We start from the raw sequence: 23,648 nt of genomic DNA, 5'->3' as shown, positions 1-23,648 counted from the left end.
ACCCAACAATGTTTGTCAGTGATTCTGCTGATACTTTACCCAAAGTGCCTCTGTGATGAAACATTCACCACACAGCACAGCCTCACTGTTGGTGGCCACATCCTTTCAATGAAAACCAGAAATAAACGTTCCTTTCACCAGGTAGACCTACTCTCAAATTTTCCTCACAATTATATTCTTTCAGCAATTCTAAATGAATCACCAAATGATTCCAGGCCTGCTATTGTGTGCTGCTGCTCAGAAAAAAAGATGCAATTACCTAAGGTGGTGGGTGAGTAAATATGTGGGTCACGATTCTAGGGCACGGGTGGAAAGGGCAACGCCGCTCCTTCTTTGTACCGCTGTCTCGAACTCAGATCGCAGGTTACGTCTTTTGTTAAATTCCTGGCCGTGGAAACATTTAGATCTGATAACCAGATTAATATTGTTTTTATGGATCCATTAGTGAGTGACTGTTCGTAAAAAACCCAAAACCACAACCAGCCGCTTCAGAGTCGGTGCATAACACCGACTCTGAAATGAACTCAAACAGCCTTCTGCTAGCAGCCCATGGAAAAAATGACCTTATGTCTCCATTCCTATCTATTGCTATTTCATTTTCCTTGCTATGAAAGGTTGCCGTCTGTGTTTCCAGAGCTCCACTCCTGAAAGCACACAAATCTCTCTCTCATTCATTTCAGGTTTCTTTTTAAAGAGAAACGCAGCTTGTGATAAATAAATAAAAAACATTCATCTCTTGAAAAGAAAGGGTGAACCAATTGCTGAATACTAAATTGCACTATGACCAAATATCCATTCTGCCTCATTTTATTCCACTGAAAATCAAAAGCACAGGAGTGTAGATATTTTTCATTCCCTGATTCAAACAGCTAGACATTCATTTTTCATGTTTGTGAGGTAATTAACATTTTAATTGAACTACAGGACACAATATCAGCTGCAGATGGCCTCTTTTTGTTGGCCCGAGGGCCTGTTAACTGACGAAATGAGTTGACAGTTAATCACTAAATAAGACAGTGGGTTAATAACGTCTACATTTCTAATGATAAAAGGCTGGATCATTAGTCGTCTGGGGAAAGAAATAATCACACTGACTATTTTTCACATGAACCAAGTGTCACTCGGTTAATGCTTCACACCTAATTAAAGTAGCAAAATACAGCTAATTTGGATGATTTAAAATACCTCAATCTCCTTGAGTGCACACATTATTCAGCTCATGCTAACAGGGAGGCAGATTGGTGTAGTGAGTGCATGCTTCACTGTGATAATGACTCGCGATTCATTCAACCTGCTGAAGTATCCTTGAGAGAAGCCTTGCATCGCTTCCAGCTCTGTAAGAGGCCGTGTTCTCTGACCTCTCTGTGGTGCACACTCTACTTCCTTGTGTTCTTTAGAGATACGTATCATATCAACACAATGTTGAAAATAACAATCCTGCACAAGATGAGACGACAGCATCCGTCGCTGTAGCATATGTATGCGGTTTTTGTGCGAAACTAGTAGCACGCAACAGAGTTATGTAATTAAATAATTCAAAATAAATGTATTTGAAAAATCAGTTACAGTTACTGAGGAAAAATATGCAATTACAAAGGGGTTCCATCCTATTATATTGTTGTCGGTAAAAAGCTTAGCCTATATGTAGAATATAATAATCATTGTTGCTCCGTTCTAATCTTAATTCAAGTAATATTGAAGAAAAACTTTCAATAAAAGTAATCAGTGTTGAGTATTGTGTGTATTTTCAGCTTTATTGCCCAGTTTGTTAGAAAAGTAATCAAGTGTAATAAGTGTTACTTTGTATTACTTGTAGTAGTCCCATTACTTATGGCATATTTAGTAATCTGTAACCTATTTTCTAAAGTAACCTTCCCAACACTGTTAGTACGTCTTACCTAATTGTATTCACATGGTGACTCTGACACTCCAGGTTCAGTTTCACGAGCCACGATCAGGTTTTGCTTACTCACCATCACAGATTGCAGATACTGAACATCAGAGGAATGAGGAACCCGGCCAGGAAGTGCTCCTTCCATTCCAGCATCAGACCTGACATGCTCGTTTGTTATACGGTCTTCTGCTGCATTGTCTACACCAAGAACATTGTGAAGCCCACGCAGCTAAAGATCCAAATCACATGTAGGTCAAACGCACATATTGTGAAACCCTTTTTTTTTTCTTCATTCGAAATACAAAGTGTGGCCGCTCCCATTACCTTTTGTTGGTAAAGACAGATAAAAGCTCATGTGAATCAGCTACATAAAGGGTCTCCTGAATAAAAGTAAAACAAGGAGACAGTGTAGCACTCAAATAGTGTCCGAATTAATTTCACCTGCTACTTTATGAACCTCATCTTTACTCCTTTAAATGTGGATAACGACCTCAGAAGCCACCCAGAACAATTTAGGTCACCTTTTTGCTTACTAGAGATCTTAGTGTACCACTACTGCCACATCTCTGAAAAGGTTCCACACATTATGCTCAGATGTTTATCTCAGAGTTTCACGCTACTAATATATAGAGAGGAAGCAAATTCACATAACGTGAGAGGTCTTGGGGCCTGTAGAAGGCGCATAAAAAAAATAAAATAAAAAAAAAAGCAGCTAAATGTCTTAATCATGCTCCAGTGGATGTGAGCCTGCGAGCTACTGAGGACAATGACTGTGTGCTTTGGAGCAAGAGATCAGCGACAGCAGCAAGGACGGTGACGTCTGTGGAGGCCGTTATATAACTGGAGCTGAACATTTTGTCTGTCATAGTTACAAGGTTAAAGAGGGATACATGAATACCAGTCATAGTCCCGAGAGTCATGTGCACCGTCGTTCCACCAGCCCGAGTTCATCGAGGCTGACATCATTCAGTTCGGCATTTTTGGAGCGAAAGGAATGTCCGTGTTCGATGTTATTAATCAGCATGTATGCCTCTTTAGACACATGGCTTCTCTCAGGGGTTCAAGGCTCCTTACTGGTGATTCAGTTAGAAAACCCATATGGGACAAATTATTATTGAAAGATTATTTCTATAAGTCTTAAAACATGTCTGGAGGGGACCTTTATGGACTTTCTGACTTTACCTCCCACATCCAGCTCATTAGCTATGCACAAAGTGTCTCAGTGAGTCTATTACAGCACAATACGCAGCAGATGTAGTGCAGAGTACAGCAACAACATAACAACAAATCATCCTAAGAACAGACAAATATCTCAACATAGAAAGTCCGAGAGAGAAATGAGGAAATAAATAGATAAGTGAGTGTGTGGGCACTCAACATATTGTCATCACAGTATCAAAGATACGATGCAGGAGATGTTATCGGAAAATATAGAGAATGACATTAGGCATAGTCTAAATCAAAGTCTTGTAATGCTAATATGTTGATATACAGTATGTATCTTCACAGAGAGCGATGCACAGACCATGGTGCCAGTTAGTGAGAAGTTATTAACTCCAGTCAAACTAAATGAGAGAACTGGGGTTCAACTGGGGTTCAATTTGGAGAAATTGAACCCCAGCTTGTGTTTTATATCGTCCATTACAATTGTACAAAAGTATTCTAGGACTTAGATTCCTTGGAAAAGTGCAAACTATCTTTGAGGGTTGGACAGAGGGCTTACCAAACAATTGAAATATCAGGAACTATGTGTAACAGGTTGTTAAGGTGCATGGGAAATCTAGTCAAGATCAAGTTATTCCCAAGCGAAACAAGTGTTACAGCCAAGTGTAAAGCACGTACAAAGGCATCCACGTACAGGTAACATGAGAGTTTCCATATAATATTGAAGGAACTTTTGCACGATGACTCCAAAGGTTTGAAACATCTTTTAGAGGAACAAAATCCAAGATTCGTTTCCTCGGACTTCCTTATAGACAATATAGCAGTAAGCCGCAGTTATCTTCGGCTTCAGCAATAGCATTTACTCTTTGTTTCTAAGAGACAAACTCACATTGATATCAATGTGAGTAAGTGAAATGTAGTCAACCTGTTTCACTCAACGTGGGCTGAACGTTCAACATTCATTCTATGTGGAGCGCCTCTGTCTTCTTAAAGAGACAGAGGGTAGAAAGGATGTCGTCGCCGTTGCACAGACCTACACCATTTGTGCATGCCCAGTCACACTAAGCAGCTCGAGCAATATTCAGAGTAGCCTTCAGTTTAAGCTTGCAGGACATGGCCCAGTAACCTACTTTCCCCACAACATGCTCTGTAACATCAGAGATGGGGTTGTGTGTGTCATCAGTTGGCAAACCTTCACTGCAGCATATTTTCAGCAAAGAGACTTAAAAAAAACAGCACTGCTGAGGCAAAAACAGAAGAACCCAATGATCACAATGATTTATCCGTCCATATGTCTCTTGCTCAGTTTGCTCTTAAAGGCGACATACGATGTTGTAAACTGATGTTCTTTGCTTATTAACGGTAGAGGAGACACAGACATGTATAGGGACAGAAGAAGGAATTAAATGGCACAAAGAGGACAGGACGAAGGGAGAAATTGTCAAAAAGATTGTGATACTATGGGGCTAATTGTGAAAAGGATTGTCATAATTGTGAAACGCTACACCATAGTAATGGGTTTATTAATTATAATTACAGGATAATCAGGCCTAGTTATATCAACGTTTCTTAAAATCATGACAATCATGAGATGTCTTGTATAATAATAATTATATTAGTTAATTAATTGTATTGCCTGCTGCAAAAACGGGGGTTTCCCCCTTCCTCTGTGTACATCCCATCCCACTACAGTCCATGTATCAGGTGAACAGCACTATAAACTGTGTAACAATACAACCTGAAACCCTTAAACTATTGTTCTGAGTTTCTAGGTTAACATAAACCACAAACACCCAAAGTGACATGTAGAGCATTGATAGTGAGCCACTGACACAGTTGGTGTATTTTCACTCTAATAACTATGACACTGGTGATAAAGTACGACCATTGACCACTTAGATTGTGGACTAAGGGACTGTGTGCTGATTGAATGGTTGAATTACTGTTTTAGCAGTTGGTGTTGTATCTATCCTCAGTTTATTTATATGGGATAAAGACAACTTATCAAAAATTGCAATATGACTATTTGGATTGGTAAGAGATTGATAATGTCTGCAGTTCAATGATATTTTCTTTATTGCCCAGCCTTTATTTCTACCCCATAATTAATACAATTATTATTTTCACAAGTGAGAAAGTGAAACAGCTGTCAGCAGAAGGCAGCCACAGCACATAAAGGGCAAGGAGTATCGTTGACTCCTGATCTCTGTTTCTGTAGGAGCAGACTGTATACTGAAATATAATACACTCATTTATCTAGCCCACGGTGTAAATTAGGGTTTGTTGGATTCAGCGTCGGGACCAGAAATTAGCTGAAGCGAGAGGACGGCACCACGACTCACGAGGCCGGCCCGTATGTTTAGCAGCATGATGTAAAAGGGAGCATAAGATGCAGTGAACACCCTGGTTCAGTCAGTCATGGACCAGCCCATCCTGTCCTACTCAGTTGTCAGCACACATCCTCATCACTATTCATGTCTGCTGGGCCGAGCTCAGCACTGACGCAGCAAGCTCAAGCCTCAATGAGAGTGTACTCGGATGAAGACGAGGAACAATAATTTTGGACACTGACATGATTTGCACAAAGGCTCCTTTCAACTACAACACAGGCATTTGGTTGTTGTTGTTTTTTTTGGGGGGGTGGGCAGGTCCCCTTAACAAAGTGGCACAGTTGCCATGGACTTGGCATCAGTCTTTTAGTTTAGAGGAGTGAGACATGAGCCTTGCCTCATTAAACTCGTTTTACCATCACACCATGCAGCACCTCTCACTTATCCCTGTCCCAATAGCCTATATATGTCTTCACACACATAAACCCTCTTCATTACCCTTTTAAATAAATGCCACTGACCTAGGCTTACATTTCTTTCTCCTCTGATCATACAATGTTGTACTTTTTCAGATTTAATAACGTGCCATTGTAAAAAAGCCCCAAACCCACAGCTGGTGTCCAGGTGGCAATGTCAACACATACAAAACATCAATTAGTTACAGTTAAACAGCACTTCATTAATAAGAGAGTCCCTTCACACTGCTGCACACAACACCAGTGCAAGAGAAAATGTCCATCTCTTCAAATACACCACTAAAATGCACATGTGTCAAACAGTCATGTAGGTTAAATATTTTAACTAAAACGTGAAAAAGCACTCACTGCCTCCACACATCAGCTAGTGTTAAACTGACTGAATGTGAAGAAAGAGACAACTATGAGCATGTTTCATTTCGTACATGGTAAAAGAGTTTCTACACCCGTTCATTTGTTCGCTACAGTGCGTTTGTAACAGCCGTGACGTTACAAGTCAAATCGAAACGGACACGGTGGACCGAAATCGTTAGCGCGTAACGACACAGAGCTGGAGCCTTACCGTATTCTGCGAGATAAAACGGGGGTCAGAAGAAAAACAAAACGGAAGCATGCGGGAAACCGCCCCCCCCCAAAAAAAAAAAATCCCCGACGTCCTATATTCCAAAAAAGTTACCCAGAGATGGAACACAGCCTGTGGAGGAGGAGGTCCTGACCCAGCCCACACACCTCACTCGTTATACAGTCTCCGGTCCGAGCGAATCCTGTCCACATGCACGATGAAAGCTGAATGAAGAGATTTCTCTGCAGCCAGAGTTCGTCCACTCTCGGAGTCCCGCCCACCGGACTATATACTGTACTAAATAAAGTTATGCGAGCGGCCGTTTGTGTGTATAAGTGGTGGTGGTGGGTGGGCTTTAAAGATGAACAGCTAGTACATTAATGTGATTAAATGCGCTCCGAAAGATCCGTTAAAAATGTTTGAATTCTAATTGCCTGATCATACAAATCATCAACAGGTTATTAAAAGCTCTGAACGCCGGTATTCCATATTTGTACAGTACACTGGTGTGCTTGGTGTGAGTCATGCCTTCTGCTTTCTGAGTCATGCTTTCAAAAGCTATTATATACAGCCGATCTTCACATATTGGTCCATGCAATGCTGAAAATGTAAGACAAACGCAGTTGTGAGAGGAATTAGTCCTCTAGGTTTCACATAATCCAACAAGTTGTTGAACACTGTAATCAGTGCTGGAAGTAAGGGCCCCTCTGAGACCCCAAGGATTACTGTCTCTAAGAGGCTGAAGCGGACTCAGTGTTATAAACTAAAGTGAAGATATTGGTATCATGTGAAACTAGACGACGTAGAATCCATCGGTACCATATCATACAAGGGGGGGCTGAATAATGCTTCAGATAGGCTTCTTAGGCATCTTCAAAGGGTCCCTTGACCTCTGACCTTATGCTGATATGTTATGTTTATGAGAAATGGGTTCAATGGGCACCCACACGTCTCCTCTTTACAGACATGCACACTTTATGATTATCCCATGCAGTTTTGATACCAAATCACAGCATAATGTGGTATTTTGAAGGGATTTTTGAAATGGTATGAACCCCAAGATTTGCTGCAATTATACATGAACAAATTAATGACACAAAACTTGACACATATTACTGACCTGCTCTACTTAATCTTCAGGTTCGCAGTTTTTGGATGATGTACACCATTTGGAATATACTGTTCATCTGCTGTCTCAAGATCCCCTGTCCCCCCTAAAAAAGACTAAAATGGTTCTATGTGGCTTCATTTACAAGTATGAAATACCTGCATTCAAAATTGTTGTATCGGCAAAATGTAGAAAGCACTGATGCAGAAATATGGCCCTTGTGAAAGTTATATTCTATATCATATTACTTTACATATTAAAGCATATTAGTGTTGTAACTGGTCGAGGTTGTGGAGCTAATTTTTACTTTATTAATTGGGTATATCGAGTCGTTTAATCTATAATGTTGCCTTATATTTTATAAACTAATATGTTATGTTGTAGATACAAATGTTAATCTGCAAAGTAACCAACCTGTAAAAGTGACATTAATGTAGGGAAATACAAAGCACCACATTTCCCTCTGAAACGTATAGAATGTATAGCATACAATCAACGGTAATGTTCCAGTGCCTCGAACATGTAATTAATTGCAGCACTTGATTATGTACTTGGCTACTTTCCATCAGTGGAGCAATTTACTTTTTTTAAATGTCAGCTTTCAGCAGTGAGCTTCCTCATGCCATTCACTTTAACTTTTGGGATATCTCGAGCCGAACCTGAGAAAGCAGAACCGACTCAAATGCCAAATAATTCAAATCAAACGCTCCACCGTGAACACACACCTTTACAGCACGGCTCGACCTGGAAGTGTTGTCACTCCTTGTTTTCTTTGAGTCCTCTGTTCCTTACAAGCAACATGTCAGAGGTGAACAACTTTGGCTTGTTGAGATACTACACATACTTAATGAAAGATTAAAGGTGCCGGCTGAACGGCAACTCTGACATGCTATAATTTAGTAGACAGGTGAAATGGTTTGTTGTGAGTCAAGGCTTCAAAATAGCTGCAAGGCTTTAAAGACTGTTTTGCACAATGACAATAAATAATTATTGTCACTATCACATGGCAAACAAAACAAAACAACTACAGTAGCACATTCCTGTGGTGCATTTTTGGAAGTTGCATCAGGAGGAATGTAAACAGCGACAACAAAAAAAATCAGATTGATCTTGTGTGGTGAGTTTTTTTCTTATATATATGTAAACTGTCCATAAAAGTTTTAAGCTAAGACACAACAAACACTGAGTGGCTCAGTGCTATTCTGCAGGAAAGCACTTTTATAATTATTACCCATTAAGAGACAAAAAAAAAGGTATCACAATATGTAAGTGTCCCTTACAAATGAATACTAACCGTAGATTACTGAGATACAGATTTAAGTAAAAACAACATCACTCTCCCAGAATGAATTTCATAAGGGATTTTCTACCATGGTAGGGAAGAATTCAAATTCAAAATTGGTGCAGCAGAGGGCAAGATTTTATGACTTTTTGGTGTGCATAAATTTTCAAAAACAGTGGATCCTACACTTCCCATAATGCAAATTTCCCTGTGTTTTTAGCAAGACCCTGAGAAAACTCCTCCGGGGGCACAGACGTGATAACCCTCATGACTAGGAAACTGACCCTTTAAGATAAAAATATCTATCAACCAGCAAGCCTAAAAGTGTCCTTGAAATTAACAAGGCTATTCATAATTATTTGACAGAAAACCCTTGAGGGCCATTTTACTTTAAAAAAATTATACTACAGATAAAGCAGGGCATAAAAATTAAGATATTTCTTAGGGTACTGGCACGTCTGAGACCTTCAATCACAATACATCTGTGATGAAAGGCCAACTTTTAGTCAGGTAACTGCACTACACTGCCTTTCTTTTTAAATTGAAGTGTCTGCAGAGACACTATACTCAGACACTTGGTATTGAAATTTCTTTTAGAGTTAAATATAATATAAAAAACAAGCTAGAACATCATAGCTCCAATTTCATATGCTAAGCATAACGGCCAAACCACACACAGACACAGAAAGTCAATTTAGTGGCAAAGTGAACATACTGCCCATGGTGATATGTACAACCACAACTCCTAAATCCAATACCAATCCATCTGCCTTGCAGTTGTAATGCCAGGCGGAGAAGGATGTTACGTCAGTCATGCACTTCTTTTGTGGGCCACAGTGGTAAAAATAGGTTATAAGGGGATTATGCCTTTCTCAGTTCTTTCTTTGTGAGTGTCAGATAAGTTGGGAAACAAAAAGCAAGACTCATAGCACATTTACCTTCAGTTTTACAAATAACTAGTGACATCTTGGTTGTTGTTTTTTTGAGACTCAGACATGTTTTTATTTCAGCAAATTATTGCCTGTGAAAAAAAAAGCAGTGCAACACTAGCTCATTCAATTGTTTTTACTTGTTCTGGACCATCTAAATACATCAGTAGGTCTAATTTGTTTTTACTTTTCAAAACTTGTCACAACCACATTGGAAACATCTACTTTGACAATGAGCAAAAATAACTGTACCATTTTATTAGAATCATATGGAAATCTAATCTAATCTAAAATGTAGAAGATCCATAATTACCTAATCATAACAATAAATGCCCACTCTTTGAAATAAAACTACTGGAAATTTTGCAGGGGGGGATTTGATTGATGTTGGTAAGTTTGGAAAATGACCACTTTAGAATCTACCCTGTACCTGTTCTTTGTTACCATTAAAGCCAAGGAGGCCTCTTACAAAATGAAACCCAGATGCTATCTCTGGAGCTACGGTGTCCAAATACGGCCCAATTATCAAACAGGAATGCACATTTCATTTAACAGAAAATGGTCAGAGGAACACCTTCTTCTGTGTGCCCAAACATGTAAACAAATAAGATTTCAACAGTTTCAACTTTATAAATGTATACTGTGTATGTAACCTTTATGTATTTGACAGCAACATTTTGTGAACCTTAGGGTGCACACGTGTTTTTTCATTCTACAGGATGATACATAAATATGGAAACGTATTTTCCCTTACTTGAATTTGAAAATTAAAGCAGGGAAATATAAAGTATGTCTGGCCATTAAATAAAGCAATTATGTTCCTAATGTGTAGGACTAAGAGTTGTAAATATGAGCATTTTAGCATTTATTCATCTTGGATTAAAAAAACAAACAAACCAATATCGCACTGTTTCACTGGAGGGCGCTAACACAAAGCACCAGGTGGCCAGGGAACAACTTGAGAAAGGAGGAGGCCATTCACTAGCCTGTTTTAGCTACTCACACTTAGCTACTGTTAGCTAGCCGGCGGCTAACGAGCAAGCTAGAACATCAGTTTGTCTTGATGTCGTCCGTCTCATCAAGTGATGGCAGGAGAACGGTGTTCACAAACCGAAGCTGGTGAGTGCTGTGCGTGCATTTGATCCGCGACAAAACATTTAGTATTCTCACAGTTTGCAGCTGTGTGCCTGCTAACGCGCTAAGCAACCGAGTGCAACCCGGAGCTAGCTAACGTTAGCTCGGCTCAATAGCAACATTAGCTAGCACCAAGCTAACACACTTCTGTTTCTTTTCAGAACTGTATTACCTCATTGCCAGATTTCTACAGTCTGGACCCTGTAAAAAGGCATCACAGGTAACGACACACAATAAGCAAGATATTGACTAAACCCGTTGGAAAATAATTGAATAAGTAGCTGGTGCTAGCAGCTAACGCTAACTGTGTCCGTCTGTTGTTAGATTCTGATTGAGGAGCTGGAGGAGTATGAGGTAGGTTCAGCTGGTCCTTTCTGTGTTTATTGACATGTGAGGTTTCCGTACTGTTGCGTATCAGTTCGCTTTTTGGGCAACTTTTCAGTAATTATGGCTGGTGTCAGATAAGGGAGCGTGTTGCCGTGCCGTGGACATACTGGCAGTTTGGTGCCGCCTGTAACCGCTTGTTTTTTAACTTTAGTTGGTCCCTCAACGATGGAGTTGGGACGGGAAGAATTATAAACGGACCTTCCAAGACTGGGTGAGTGTGAACTGTCATAATTAACCTTTTAATGAAATAAAGCGCATAACCTTTATGTTAATCGACAATTATCTCTTAGTGATGTGGATATTTTAATTAAATTAACTACCCAGAAGAGACGCTGCGGTAATGTGTTTGTGTTTATTTGAACACATTTAAACATTTATATTAGTACAGGCCCGTTGCGAAATAACTATATATAGCCTTTGGTATTGTGTGGGCTAGTAGGAGGAGATTAGAGACGAGGGTAGGTAGTGATAGGCTGAGCCAAATCCAGAGAGCTGTCAGTCATCCGTTGGAGCCAATGAAATCACAGTTGTATTTGCGAGCGAACCGGAACATTCGTGAGAGACTCTTGTGATTGGCTGTGAGCTTCTCTGCACCGCCTGCTTCTTTCCCTCCCCCTCCCTCTCCTTCTTCAATGTTTTTTTCAACTAGCTGCATTACAAAACCATGTCACAACAATGAGCAAGTATAAACAGGAAGAGAATAAAATAAGTTAGGTCATTTTTGAGAAAGAAGTAATAGATTACAGAGGGTCTAAACAGTGTTTAAATCGTGTGTTTGAGGATGTTGTGTTCCAGTCAAGTTATGAAATAATGAATAAGAATATCGACAACAATCTAGTTTTTATGCCAGCTGACATTTTGTTTATTGAAGCGAAATTGATTTAAATTGAGCTAAACGGATGAATTGGTCGGGCCGACATATTGAACAACATTAGCTTATTGCTGATATTTTGGTTTAGATGTACATGTCTGCTGATGTCTAAAATGTCCCAGTCTGTACACGTCATGGTCACAAATCCTCAAATTGGTCACTTTAAATAATTGCGGTGCTGCCTGTAAAAAGCACTGTCTGTTAAACGGAGCTGGAGTTCACTTAATGTCTTCAAATGTTTTAGTTGTTTGTTGTAGCATTTTTTTTTAAATATAACAGAGATGATAATATTGTAATGTTGGTTATTAAATGCTACTTATATATTGTATGTATTGTTGTATTGGTTTGTGTTATTATTGTCGTTATTATTATTAATAGCAGTCTGTGACTCCTGCAGGTGATTTTGAACCAGCATATCCCTGCAGACTATCTGCTCCGTGTTTGTCAGCGCATAGGCCCGCTTATAGAGAAGGAGATCCCACCTAGTGTTCCTGGAGTCCAAACACTTCTGGGGCTGGGAAGACAGTCCTTGCTTCGTACTACCAAAAGTAAGCCTTTCTCTCCAATCCTGTAGTTGTTTTTGTGTGGTTTGTTTGGTAATAGATCTGTATTTAAATCAGTGATCATTCCCTTTCCACACTATGCTTTTTAATTCATTACCTGTGTAATTTAGGTTGTAGCCACAAAGTGTGCAGTGGCTCAGCTGTTGCTGCACTCCACCGAGGACGTCCACCAGAACCACCGGTCACCAATGGAGATGCTCCCAGTGTTGGTGTGTAAAACTTTCAAAAATATATTTCTACCCATTAAGAGGTCCCGAAGCCCCGACACCAATTCAGTTAAATCTGCTTTAGCAGTCTGTTGCTTCCACTAATCATTGTCATCCGTCTTCATATCAAGTGGCCATCTTGGATGCTCGCCAGGCCACAGGCACAGCTCGCTTCAGCCAGGCCCTGCCGTCTTCCTCCTACCAACATATGAAGATACACAAACGTATCCTCGGCCACCTTTCTTCAGTCTATTGTGTAGCCTTTGACCGCACCGGCCGTAGGATATTTACGGTGAGTGGTGATTTTCTGGGTTCAGATGATTACTGCAGCAAAACTCTACTTGAAGATTTTCACTAGTTTGTGTTTCCGTCTGCTGAGTCGCACTTGAGCAAACTATTGGCAAGGGTGAAGCACGTGAATAGAAGATTCCAGATGAGTGACGATGGAGGCTCTTCAGTCAAAGCTAGTTCCCAGTCAAACACTGTTTTTTTATTTGTTACCAATGTCCTTTGTGATTTAGGGTTCTGATGACTGCCTGGTGAAAATCTGGGCCACAGATGACGGCCGGCTCCTGGCGACCCTCCGCGGCCACTCAGCGGAGATCTGTGACATGGCCGTCAACCACGAGAACACCCTCATCGCCTCAGCAAGCTGCGACAAAGCCATCCGAGTGTGGTGCCTGCGTACCTGTGCACCCATCACTGTTCTGCAGGCCCACGGCGCCTCCATCACATCCATACAGGTGAGACCGGTGCATTTTAAAGGAATAACTCAAACAAATCTGGGAATGGAGCATGATGTTTTTAACCAACACTAACTTTCTATCCCTTTTAGTTCTGTCCTGCTGTCAAAGGGACAATGCGGTACCTGGGCTCCACCGGTGCAGACGGCATGGTGTGTTTCTGGAAGTGGCACTCGCTCAGCATGAAATTCCAGTAAGTGTTTTAAGCATCATTTGAAGCTTTTGAAGCTTTTTTTCTACCATTTCTAACTCCAGCAGTTGTCCGTCTCCATGGAAATATCTACAGCTGTTGTGTTTCTCCTCTTGTCTCAGTGATCAACCCGTCAAGTTTGTCGAGCGGTCGCGTCCCGGAGTTCAGGTCTCCACTTCCTCCTTCAGCAGTGGTAAGTTTCCCTGTCTGCATATATTTTGTAGCCCAGACAGTGATGAAGTAGTGTGTTTTTTTTGTTTAATGATTCTGTTGGCAAAGTGGGAAATGTTTTGATAGTTTGTTTTAAGATCTAAACATATTAGTAGTGCTTATTGATATAAGGATATTGTTGGAGACTGCGTATGTTCTTGTCACGTCCATTTCAGTCTTTCTTTACTGTTAATAGGTGGTATGTTCATGGCCACCGGTGGCACTGATCACTTGATCAGAGTCTACTACCTTGGTGCTGACACTCCTGTGAAGGTCTCTGAGATGGATGCACACACGGTAAGAAACAAAACGCATTCTTGTTCCATTCCCTTCATTGAAACAAGAGCTCTCCGTAAATTCAATACATGTCTCCGCTTCCTGTTTCAGGATAAAGTTGTAGTCGTCCAGTTTAGCAATAACAGCGACAGGTGAGTGTGCTTGCTGGGATCATCGACTTCAAATTGTTTCTCCGTGTGGTTTTTCGAAGCCTCTGACTTGTGTGTGTGTGTGTGTGTGTGTGTCCAGCCTAAGGTTTGTGAGCGGCAGTCGCGACGGCACAGCCAGGATCTGGCATTACCAGCAACAGGAGTGGAAGAGCATCACTTTAGACATTGCTGCCAGACTGCCCGGGTAAGAGAGTGAACAACATTACAGAGTTTGATGGAGCCTCGTCCGTCTCCGCGAACCGCTCAGTGTTTCATGCCTTGATGGGATGTTTTCCTCCAGGAATACTGTCGCCAACGGGGATGATAAAACCAAGCTGGTGGTGACCATGGTGGCCTGGGACCGTGCAGACCGCACTGTCATCACAGCGGTGTCCAACTACCTGCTCAAAGTGTGGAACACAACCACTGGACAGCTGCTGCATGTTTTATCTGTGAGTGGCTGAAGCTGGTATTTTCTGCTGTGTAAAAATGAACAAAAAATGCCATTTTTGACCAAACGACCGCGCGATGCTCTCTCTGTTCAAGGGTCACGATGACGAGGTGTATGTGCTGGAGGCTCACCCGTTTGACTCCCGCATCATGCTGTCTGCCGGCCACGACGGCAATATTTACATGTGGGACCTGACCAAAGGAGCCAAGATCCGCAACTTCTTCAACATGGTAATTCGTCCAACAATGATCACCCATCAGTAGTGTTCTCTCTACGCTATCATCGAGCTCATGTTGACATTTCTGCTTCCAGATTGAAGGGCAAGGCCACGGGGCTATTTTTGACTGCAAGTTCTCGGCTGATGGGCAGCATTTTGCCTGCACTGATTCACACGGCCATTTGCTCATCTTTGGCTTCGGCTGCAGCCGACCGTACGAGAAGGTAACGACACTTAACTGTTAAAAACTTATTTACCATTGACAAAAATCTCCTTTTTTAAAGGAACAGCATAAATACAGTTAAACATCATGGTGGATTTGAGGTTACACACATACTGCTCTTTAATCATAAAATCTGAATTGACGGCAAGTGTCAACAAGGATCTGAAACATTGAAGGCACGACTGCAAATAACCATCAAGAAGCTCTCTTGTAACTTCCTCTGTGTCCTGGTCTGCCTTGCAGAGGAAGGAAGCAAGCCAAAGTTTTTTTTTCACCCTCATTATCAACACTAACGTACTCTTTATTCCCTCCAGATTCCTGACCAGATGTTCTTCCACACGGACTACCGGCCTCTCATCCGTGACGCTAATAACTACGTGCTGGACGAGCAGACGCAGCAAGCCCCACACCTCATGCCTCCACCCTTCCTGGTGGATATTGATGGAAACCCTCACCCTCCTCACTACCAGCGCCTGGTGCCCGGAAGAGAGAACTGCAAGGAGGATCAGCTGGTACCCCAGCTCGGATACATGGCTAACAGTAAAACCTGCTCATTTATTACTCGTGCCGCTCAGAATGCTTGTATAGTAATTGTAGAGTATTTATTGTGAGTATAACCGACAGTTTCACCCAAGATCTGCCTCTCTTGCTGCTTAGGTGATGGAGAGTTGGTTGAGCAGGTACTTGGCCAGCAAACGGCAGAAAACAGAGAGAGCCTGTTGGACGATCTCATCAGACAGTTGCAGAATGAGCAGGACGAGCGTCACAACGAAGAGGAGCCGGCTCCAGACGCAGAGGGTATGTTTAACTGTACATTGTGCAAAGTAAAGCTGTTTACCGTGATTTTAGGTTTTATATGTTCTTGTTTTGTCTAGTGTGCTCAGTGTGACTTAACTTATGCCTTTTTAAAAGTCTGAAATGTATTGTAAAACTGAGCATTAGCATTGTGCGGGTACTAGGTTTTTAATGGTTAAGTGTTGTTAACTTCTATTGCCAAAGTGCCATATTTGCCAAGTAAGGTATTGTCATAATAAACAAATCTCTTCGTATTTTCAGCGGGTGATGAAGCAGAGGTGGAGGCCTCCTCTCCGGCTGCTGAAACACACAGGAGTGGGCAGGTGGGCGGGGTGTGGCAGATGCAGCACAATGCCCTGCGTAGTCAAGTGGCCACTGAGAGGGACCTGCTGGCCTGGAGCCACAGAGTGATGGTCAATGAAGTGCCAAAAGGCATATCCAGGTGAGGCAGCGATAGTTAGATGCAAGGACATTGCAGAGAGTCGATTTAGATTTTTAAACAAATTCATATTTTTATATATATATATATGGGGTTTTTGTGTTCATTTCACGATTATTATTTTTTTTATTAAGAGTTGTGGAGGAGTGCAGACGAGCTAAAGGCGACATGGAATGTTCTCTATACAATGCAGAGAGGAGGAAGAAACCAGCAGCCTGCACACCCAAGGTATGCAATGCTTACCGTTAAAAAAAAATATATATATATGTATATATGCCGATTTATTCCTGCTCGACTTATTTTCTAACCTCCTTCCGTAGAGCAATCTGCTGACTTCGCGCCTGCGCTCCCTGCGGCCGACCAAGAAGAAGCAGCAGCGCCACGCCTATCAGACCCGCTCAGCTCAAGTCCGCCGCATCGGGACCAGGAGTCGAAATTCCAGCAACCCACGTAACTCTGACAGCCAGTTGGACTCCGACAGTGACGGAAATGTACGCTCCGCCTTTCTACGCTACATCTCCAAACGTGACATGACAAAGTGGAGCAATGTCTGTTTACCAGCATTCATAACAGTGACGGTGCTTTCTGTCTTTTTGTTGACAGGCAGCATCGCAGGCGGAGCAAAGCGCAGCCTCCTCTGATGGCGAAACTCGGTGGCAGAGCGAGAGCAGCTCCAGGTGAATGTCTTTTACTGAGCGGCCTTTTCAAGATGTTAATTACGATCGCCCAACTCGCATCACCCCTCTTTCCCTCTCAGCAACTCCTCCAGTGAATATTCTGATTGGACAGCCGACGCTGGCATCAACCTGCAGCCGCCGAAGAGACCGACCAGGAGGTCTGTACAGCCCAAAGGTTACAGCAGCTCTGAGGAGGAGGAGGAGGAGGAAGGCGATGGTGAGGCAAAGGAGGCCAAGAGGAGGGATCGTGAGAAGAGAAAGAAGCCTAAGGAGACCAAACAGGTACGCTAGCAGCCCCTTTACTCGCAGTGAATGTCTCCACCACACGGTGCAGGAGAAGTTCTGGACTTGATCATTTCGTTCTCATTGCACATACCTAGAAACCCACAGCCTCTCTGGCTGGACTCGATGCGGAGGAGTGGCTTCCACCATCGTGGATAATGGAGACCATCCCACACCGCTCTCCTTTTGTTCCTCAAATGGGAGATGAGGTAAGGAGTGTCACTCTCGTATCAAACAGAGAAATACATTTTGTCACTTTCATTTTGATGATTCTCCTGTCCTCCAGCTCATCTACTTCAAACAGGGCCACCAGGCCTACGTCCGGGCAGTGCGCAGGGCCAAGGCCTACAGCATCAACCCTCAGAAGCAGCCGTGGAACAGACTCGACCTCAGGGTGAGGCGCAGTGTTGCGTAGAGGCCCTTCCAAGCTCCATTAGACGAGCTGTTAAGAGAGTTTGTTAGCAGCAGCCAAATGTTGTAACTTTCGCAAAGTGGTAATCTTATGGTCAGGCCCACTTTCCAGGGCAGTAGGCCAGGTAAAAAAAATTGGCAGAGCTGATCCTCTCCGTCGGTCTTTCACCACTGTTCACAGCTGAACCGCATAGTTCATCTCTGTGGTCAGCCTGCTGCGGTTATTGCTAATTAGCTAAGCTAAGGTGGTGAACATGGTAAAAGTTTTACCTGCTAAACATCATCACGGATAACATTGTCATTGTTAGCATTCATCTCAAAGCAACGCTGTGCCTAAGCACATCCTCACAGCGCTGCTAGCGTGGCTAACATGGCATGATAGTCGCTGTTTTGCCTGCTGCTTGTAGCATCTTCCAAACAGATGTTGTTTTTGGCTTCAGGGGGTTGTTGTGAATGAAAACAACTTGTGGAGAACAGCTTCACTGTTTTAACCTTTGTGTATTTTCCTCTGCCCCCTCCAGGACCAGGAATCTGTGAAGGTGGTTGGGATTAAATACGAGGTGGGACCTCCCACCCTCTGCTGCCTAAAACTGGCTTTCTTGGACCCAGTCTCAGGGAAAATGACCAATGAGTCTTTCTCATTGAAGTAAGCATTTACATGCAGTACAAACGGTGCAAGATAATAATTGTTGAAGCATGTGCATTTCATTTCATTTTTCATTCCCACACTCTAAAGGTACCATGACATGCCTGATGTCATAGATTTTCTGGTACTGCAGCAGTTTTACAACGAGGCTAAAGAGCACAACTGGCAGCCAGGTGAGTGTTTTAAAGTGATGTGTTTACCACTCATCATTTTACTTTACCTATTACTTACTTATCATCAGGGTATTTTCCGACATTCACAGTGCTGCATAAATACAAGACACAACATTTAACCAAACAACAAAACCATACTGCAAACATTTAACACATCAGACGTTACGAAAAGTGGATGCATTGCAATCAATTCACTTCCTTTAGTGTTCGACCGAGGTACACTGAGGCCTACTTAGAACCCGAACTCTGACTTATTAGTTTAATAGACTGAAGAACAAAACAGTAGTTTAATATGATCTGTCTAGCCTGGGGGGCTCTAAATCTTCTGCATGATGGCAAAAGCTGATTCTTCAAATAAAATGTCTGTGAGAGGGGTCTGATGTATCGATACCAGCCAGAGACAACATTATTTTAGTGTACGCGGTTTAAAAACGGATCAAGAACGTTGTTGTGGATAGTGTACCGTCCTTCTCTTTAGTTTGATCCGGTTTTCGCTTTGCTCTCCTCCAGGTATGAGGTTCCGCAGCATCATTGATGACGCCTGGTGGTTCGGCTCCGTGGAGGACCAGGAGCCTCTGCAGCCAGAGTACCCAGACAGCCTGTTTCAGTGCTATGCAGTGAAGTGCGTGTGTGTTTCTGCAGTTTGTGCTGCTGGAGTGTATCCACGGTGCTCTCAGTTAATGCTCTTCTTTGCTGACCCGATGTCACGTGTCATCACACTTAAATCAAATAAGCGATTAATCTTGCATGCAGTGTGATTTCATTATTAACTAATGTTTTTTTTTTTCTTGTTTCGTCAGGTGGGATAATGGAGAACGGGAGAAAATGAGTCCCTGGGACATGGAGCCTATTCCTGAGGAAGGTCAGTGGTATTATTAATGTGACAATTCCATCAAGTTATTAACCGATTTTGAAGTTAAATCCTTTTGAAATAAAAACTGGAGCATAATGGCCACATTATGGTTGTGAATCAGGGCTTTAGAAGACCTTTTTAGAAGAATAAAAGTATTTTATTAGGATTGTGTGGCTGATAATTATCTGTAATTCATACTAGTTTTGAGCAATTAACTAAATACCTTTTCATTTTCTGACACACTCTGTGGCTCCATCAGCGGCGTTGCCTGAACAGGTTGGTGATGGCGTGGAGGTGGCCGAGGAGGAGCTGAAGGCTCTGCTTTACACGCCTCAGGAGGGAGAATGGGGCGCTCACACGCGAGATGAAGACTGTGAGAGAGTCCTCCATGGCATTGATCAGCTTCTTACTCTGGGTAGGCCACCAAAAGGGTCGACGGCTGTTTGTTCGTTGCGGGGGGAAAAAGTCTGATCTCGTACGTGTCTGCCATGTTTGATCTGGTTCCTGTCTGTCCACAGATGTAGCCAAGGCATTCGCGTCGCCAGTGAACCTGCGGGAATACTCTCTGTACTGCACCGCAGTGGCTTACCCTACTGACCTCAGCACCATCCACAAACGACTGGAGAACCGCTTCTACAGGTGAGGCAGCGCACATGAACACACACACATTCCACCCTCGCCGTAAATTCAACGTCCGGATGCCAATGCGTTGACATTTGAGCTTGAAGTGCGTTTTTTCTCGTCTGCTGCAGGCGGATCTCTGCATTAATGTGGGAGGTGCGGTACATTGAACACAATGCCCGCACTTTCAACGAACCCCAGAGCCCCATTGTAGCAACGGCCAAGGTGGTGACTGATGTTCTCCTGCACTACATCGGGTAAGTTCATGTAATAGCCACCTCAATGGTATTCTGGGGTAACAGTAATGAACACTGCTGCTCATGTGTCTGATGCCTGAGCCCTCTGTCTCCTTCAGCGACCAGAGCTGCACAGACATCTTGGATCTGTATCACAAACTGAAGTCTGAGGTCAGCAGTGGAGGAGAAGCTGAGGTGAGAATTCGGTTGTGTTGTTTTTTTTAACATTATGGTAACTATTCTTTTCATTAAATTACTGTATTTGCTGTAAATAGTCGTTTTAAGTTTGTTTGTGTGCCTCTGCAGGCTGAGTTGGATGTGGACTCTGACACCCCGGGCACATCTTCAGGACATTGGGTAAGAGGGACCAGAGTCCAGTGTCTTAGAACACCACAGACTTAAATCATCTGCAGTAGCTCCGGTCTTAATTCATTTAATCTTCTCTCTGCCAGGGAGCCGACCCGAATTCCAAGAAGCGTGGTGTGGTTTTGGATGTGACTCTCTGGCTCGGTCAATGCAAAGAGCTGGTGCGTCGAATGATTGTCTCGCCAGATTCCGAGCCGTTCAGGCAGTCCGTGGACCTCTTTGAGTATCCGGTAAAACAACTTTTAAACAACATGAACAATGCGTGCCGAGGGTGTGTAATTATATGCAGGAGTGAAATAAAAATGAACCTCGTTAATGTTTCCACTCCACCTTGTTTTGTGCAGGACTACAGAAACATCATTGACACTCCCATGGATCTGTCTACAGTGTCGGAGACGCTGGTAGCAGGGAATTATGAAAACCCGATGGAGTTTGCCAAAGACGTGCGCCTCATTTTCAGCAACTCCAAAGCATACACGCCGAACAAGAAATCCCAGGTGAAGTAGCATCACTGGGATTGAAAATGCACTGCAGCCGTACCTGTGTAAAGTAGATTCACTCTCACCGTCTTGCTTTATGTCTAGATCTACACCATGACCCTCAGCCTGTCGGCCTACTTTGAAAAAAACATCATCTCCATCATCTCCGACCACAAGTCGTCCATTCAGAATGAACGGCGGGCTCTTCAGAGACTCAGTTACAGAAACAGAATGCACAACGGAGGCAACTCCCCGCCTATTAGCCCCTCCCCCAGGTGCTGATCCTCATCGACAAACTCGACACTCCTTATTATCTAAACATCTTTGTCATTCCAGTGTGTCTGCAGCTCCTGAAAATATCTCAAATGTGCTACTTTAAATGCAAGGCCTGTTGTGCGCTTATCATTCAGATTTAGAAAGTCCTAGTCTGGATCTAAAAAGCTGTTTCAAAGCCTTAAATTTATGCTGCAGGCACCCTGCTGTTATATAATGAAGTTAATTATTCTGAAATGTTGCTTCTTCTCCCTGTTTCCATATGTCCAGCCCGAAGGGGAAGCACAAGTCAAGACACAAGAAGGTGTCCATGCCAAAAAAATCCCAGACCTCAACGAAAAGTCGTTCTCAGAGATCACATCAGGGTAAGACTGCACTATTGTGGCTGACTGTGTTTTTAGGTGCTAGTGTTGTGCAGGATCTTGCTGTTAATTGTTTGGTAGCAGTGTTTGTGTTGTAAATATTTCTATATGATTCTGACTGTAGAAAGAAATAGTTTTTCCTTTCATAGATACGGTATTGACTCGTTTGAATTCAGCACGTTTCAGCAAGCTTTGTGTAATTCTGTTCTTACTGAAGATCAGACGTAATGCATTACGCGAGGGAATGTCCTGTGAAAGGTAATGTGATTACACTCCCGATTAGTAATTAGCCGTCTGTTGTTGCTGCTGCAGCTCAGCAAAGCAGCAGTGTAGCAGAGGAGGAAGACGTCCAGCCTTCTTCCCCAAGTTCAGGGACGAGGAGCGAGAGCAGAACCCAAGGGCCGCACCGGGTGACCCGCAGCCAAGCATCTCCAGTGAAGAAGTCAGGTATGACGAGCAATACTCTCCGACTGAAACGTATCAACATCTTTCATTTAAATGTGAGGTTTAAATTCGAGGTTGCCGAAATTAACCATCGTCCTCCTTGTGTTGCATCAGGGCACCAGCGTAACCTGCAACTAAGTAACGGCTCCAGACAGCGCCGCGGGCGAGAGGCGCCGCAGTCTGACAACGAGGAGGATGAGGAGGAGGAGGAGCAGGAGGAGGAGGGGGCGGTGTCCGGATCCAAAAGCTCCTCGTCGGAGTCATCCTCCACCTCATCGTCGTCCTCTTCCTCGTCCTCGTCGGACAGCGAGAACAGCTCTGAGTCTGAGATGGAGAAGTACGTGGAGGGGGGAGATCACGACTACAGCAAAGCCCCCTGCCTGTCAGTGTGCCACTCGGCTAAGGGGAAGGTGGCGGCCTCAGGGAAAAGGAGACACAAAGCAGGAGAGGACGCGGCACAGAGACCTAAAAGAGCACGAGTGCAGCCGCCGGTAGAGGAGGAGGAGGAGGAAGATGAAGAGGAGGAAGAGGAGGAGGAAGAGGAGGAAGAGGAGGAGGAGGAGGAGGAGCAGCAGCAGCAGCAACCGGTAGATGTAAGACATGACAAGGAGGAGGGGGATGAAGAGGAAGAGGGGGATGAAGAGGAAGAGGGGGATGAAGAGGAAGAGGGGGATGAAGAGGAAGAGGGGGATGAAGAGGAAGAGGAGGAACCCAAGGAAGAGGAGGAACCCGAGGAAGAGGAGGAACCCGAGGAGGAGGAAGAGGACGACGAGGACGACGAGGACAACTCTGAGGTGCAGACGGGAGCGGCGACGGCAACAGCAGCGAGCAGTCTGAGAGGCAGCCAGTGCAAGTCTCGGCGGGTCAACACACGCAACCAGGGCCGCAGGACAGTTCTGTACAGGGACGAGTCGGAGGACGATGGCCGTGGGTCCAAGGAGGACCCCCTCAACCTGGGCAGGTCCCGCTCAGGACGGGTACGCCGCATGACTGAGAAAGCCCGAGTCAGCCACCTCATGGGCTGGGGTCACTGACACGACGCCCCTTTTCAAACCTCAATTTTAAAACAGACTGTTTAACGTGCGTAACACTTCAGGGATGTTTTTCTTTCTTTTTGTACAAGTGTGTGTGTGTGTGTGTGTGTGTGTGTGTGTATATGTATATGTATATGTGTGTATATATGTATGTGTGTATATATGTATGTATGTATGTGTGTGTGTGTATAT

General features: G+C 43.4%; 2 protein-coding genes across 9 annotated transcripts in view; one reads left to right on the top strand and one right to left on the bottom strand.

Annotated features, from left to right (window-relative positions):
* npas2 (neuronal PAS domain protein 2) overlaps positions 1 to 6,643 on the bottom strand; it is a 38,217-nt gene extending 31,574 nt beyond the window's left edge. For 6 of the 8 annotated variants that reach the window (XM_031857040.1, XM_031857046.1, XM_031857045.1 and 3 more), the window contains exon 1: positions 6,541 to 6,637. The gene's annotated coding sequence lies outside the window, so the exon portion shown is untranslated. Of the gene's footprint in view, positions 1 to 6,426; positions 6,479 to 6,540 lie in introns of those variants that run through there. The other 2 variants (XM_031857043.1, XM_031857042.1) reach the window with 2 other exon arrangements.
* A 4,047-nt stretch (positions 6,644 to 10,690) lies between these two features.
* On the top strand, positions 10,691 to 23,589 carry brwd3 (bromodomain and WD repeat domain containing 3). Its single transcript, XM_031857478.1, has 40 exons — positions 10,691 to 10,864; positions 11,041 to 11,099; positions 11,204 to 11,233; positions 11,418 to 11,477; positions 12,535 to 12,685; positions 12,811 to 12,909; positions 13,038 to 13,198; positions 13,428 to 13,649; positions 13,742 to 13,842; positions 13,962 to 14,032; positions 14,246 to 14,346; positions 14,437 to 14,477; positions 14,575 to 14,679; positions 14,776 to 14,926; positions 15,021 to 15,155; positions 15,238 to 15,366; positions 15,680 to 15,905; positions 16,023 to 16,163; positions 16,422 to 16,602; positions 16,734 to 16,827; positions 16,920 to 17,090; positions 17,203 to 17,276; positions 17,357 to 17,558; positions 17,657 to 17,767; positions 17,845 to 17,952; positions 18,491 to 18,615; positions 18,706 to 18,788; positions 19,299 to 19,410; positions 19,589 to 19,650; positions 19,901 to 20,056; positions 20,160 to 20,280; positions 20,394 to 20,519; positions 20,618 to 20,693; positions 20,805 to 20,855; positions 20,951 to 21,094; positions 21,209 to 21,361; positions 21,449 to 21,618; positions 21,887 to 21,981; positions 22,291 to 22,425; positions 22,537 to 23,589. Exons 1-40 carry the CDS (start codon positions 10,831 to 10,833, stop codon positions 23,454 to 23,456), a joined length of 5,487 nt encoding a protein of 1,828 aa, XP_031713338.1. The 5' UTR covers positions 10,691 to 10,830; the 3' UTR covers positions 23,457 to 23,589.
* Positions 23,590 to 23,648: the final 59 nt, after the last annotated feature.

This window comes from Anarrhichthys ocellatus, unplaced genomic scaffold (genome assembly GCF_004355925.1).
Source record: "Anarrhichthys ocellatus isolate YVR2014 unplaced genomic scaffold, GSC_Weel_1.0 scaffold18, whole genome shotgun sequence".
NCBI lineage: Eukaryota > Metazoa > Chordata > Actinopteri > Perciformes > Anarhichadidae > Anarrhichthys > Anarrhichthys ocellatus.
This window is presented reverse-complemented; position numbering and strand designations above follow the sequence as displayed.

Excerpts from the sequence above, each read along its gene's own strand:
- brwd3 (XM_031857478.1), top strand. The coding sequence starts at position 10,831 with ATGGCAGGAGAACGGTGTTCACAAACCGAAGCTG. Across the intron at positions 12,910-13,037 it reads TGGAGATGCTCCCAGTGTTG|TGGCCATCTTGGATGCTCGC; the intron begins GTGTGTAAAACT and ends CTTCATATCAAG. Across the intron at positions 14,033-14,245 it reads CACTTCCTCCTTCAGCAGTG|GTGGTATGTTCATGGCCACC; the intron begins GTAAGTTTCCCT and ends TACTGTTAATAG.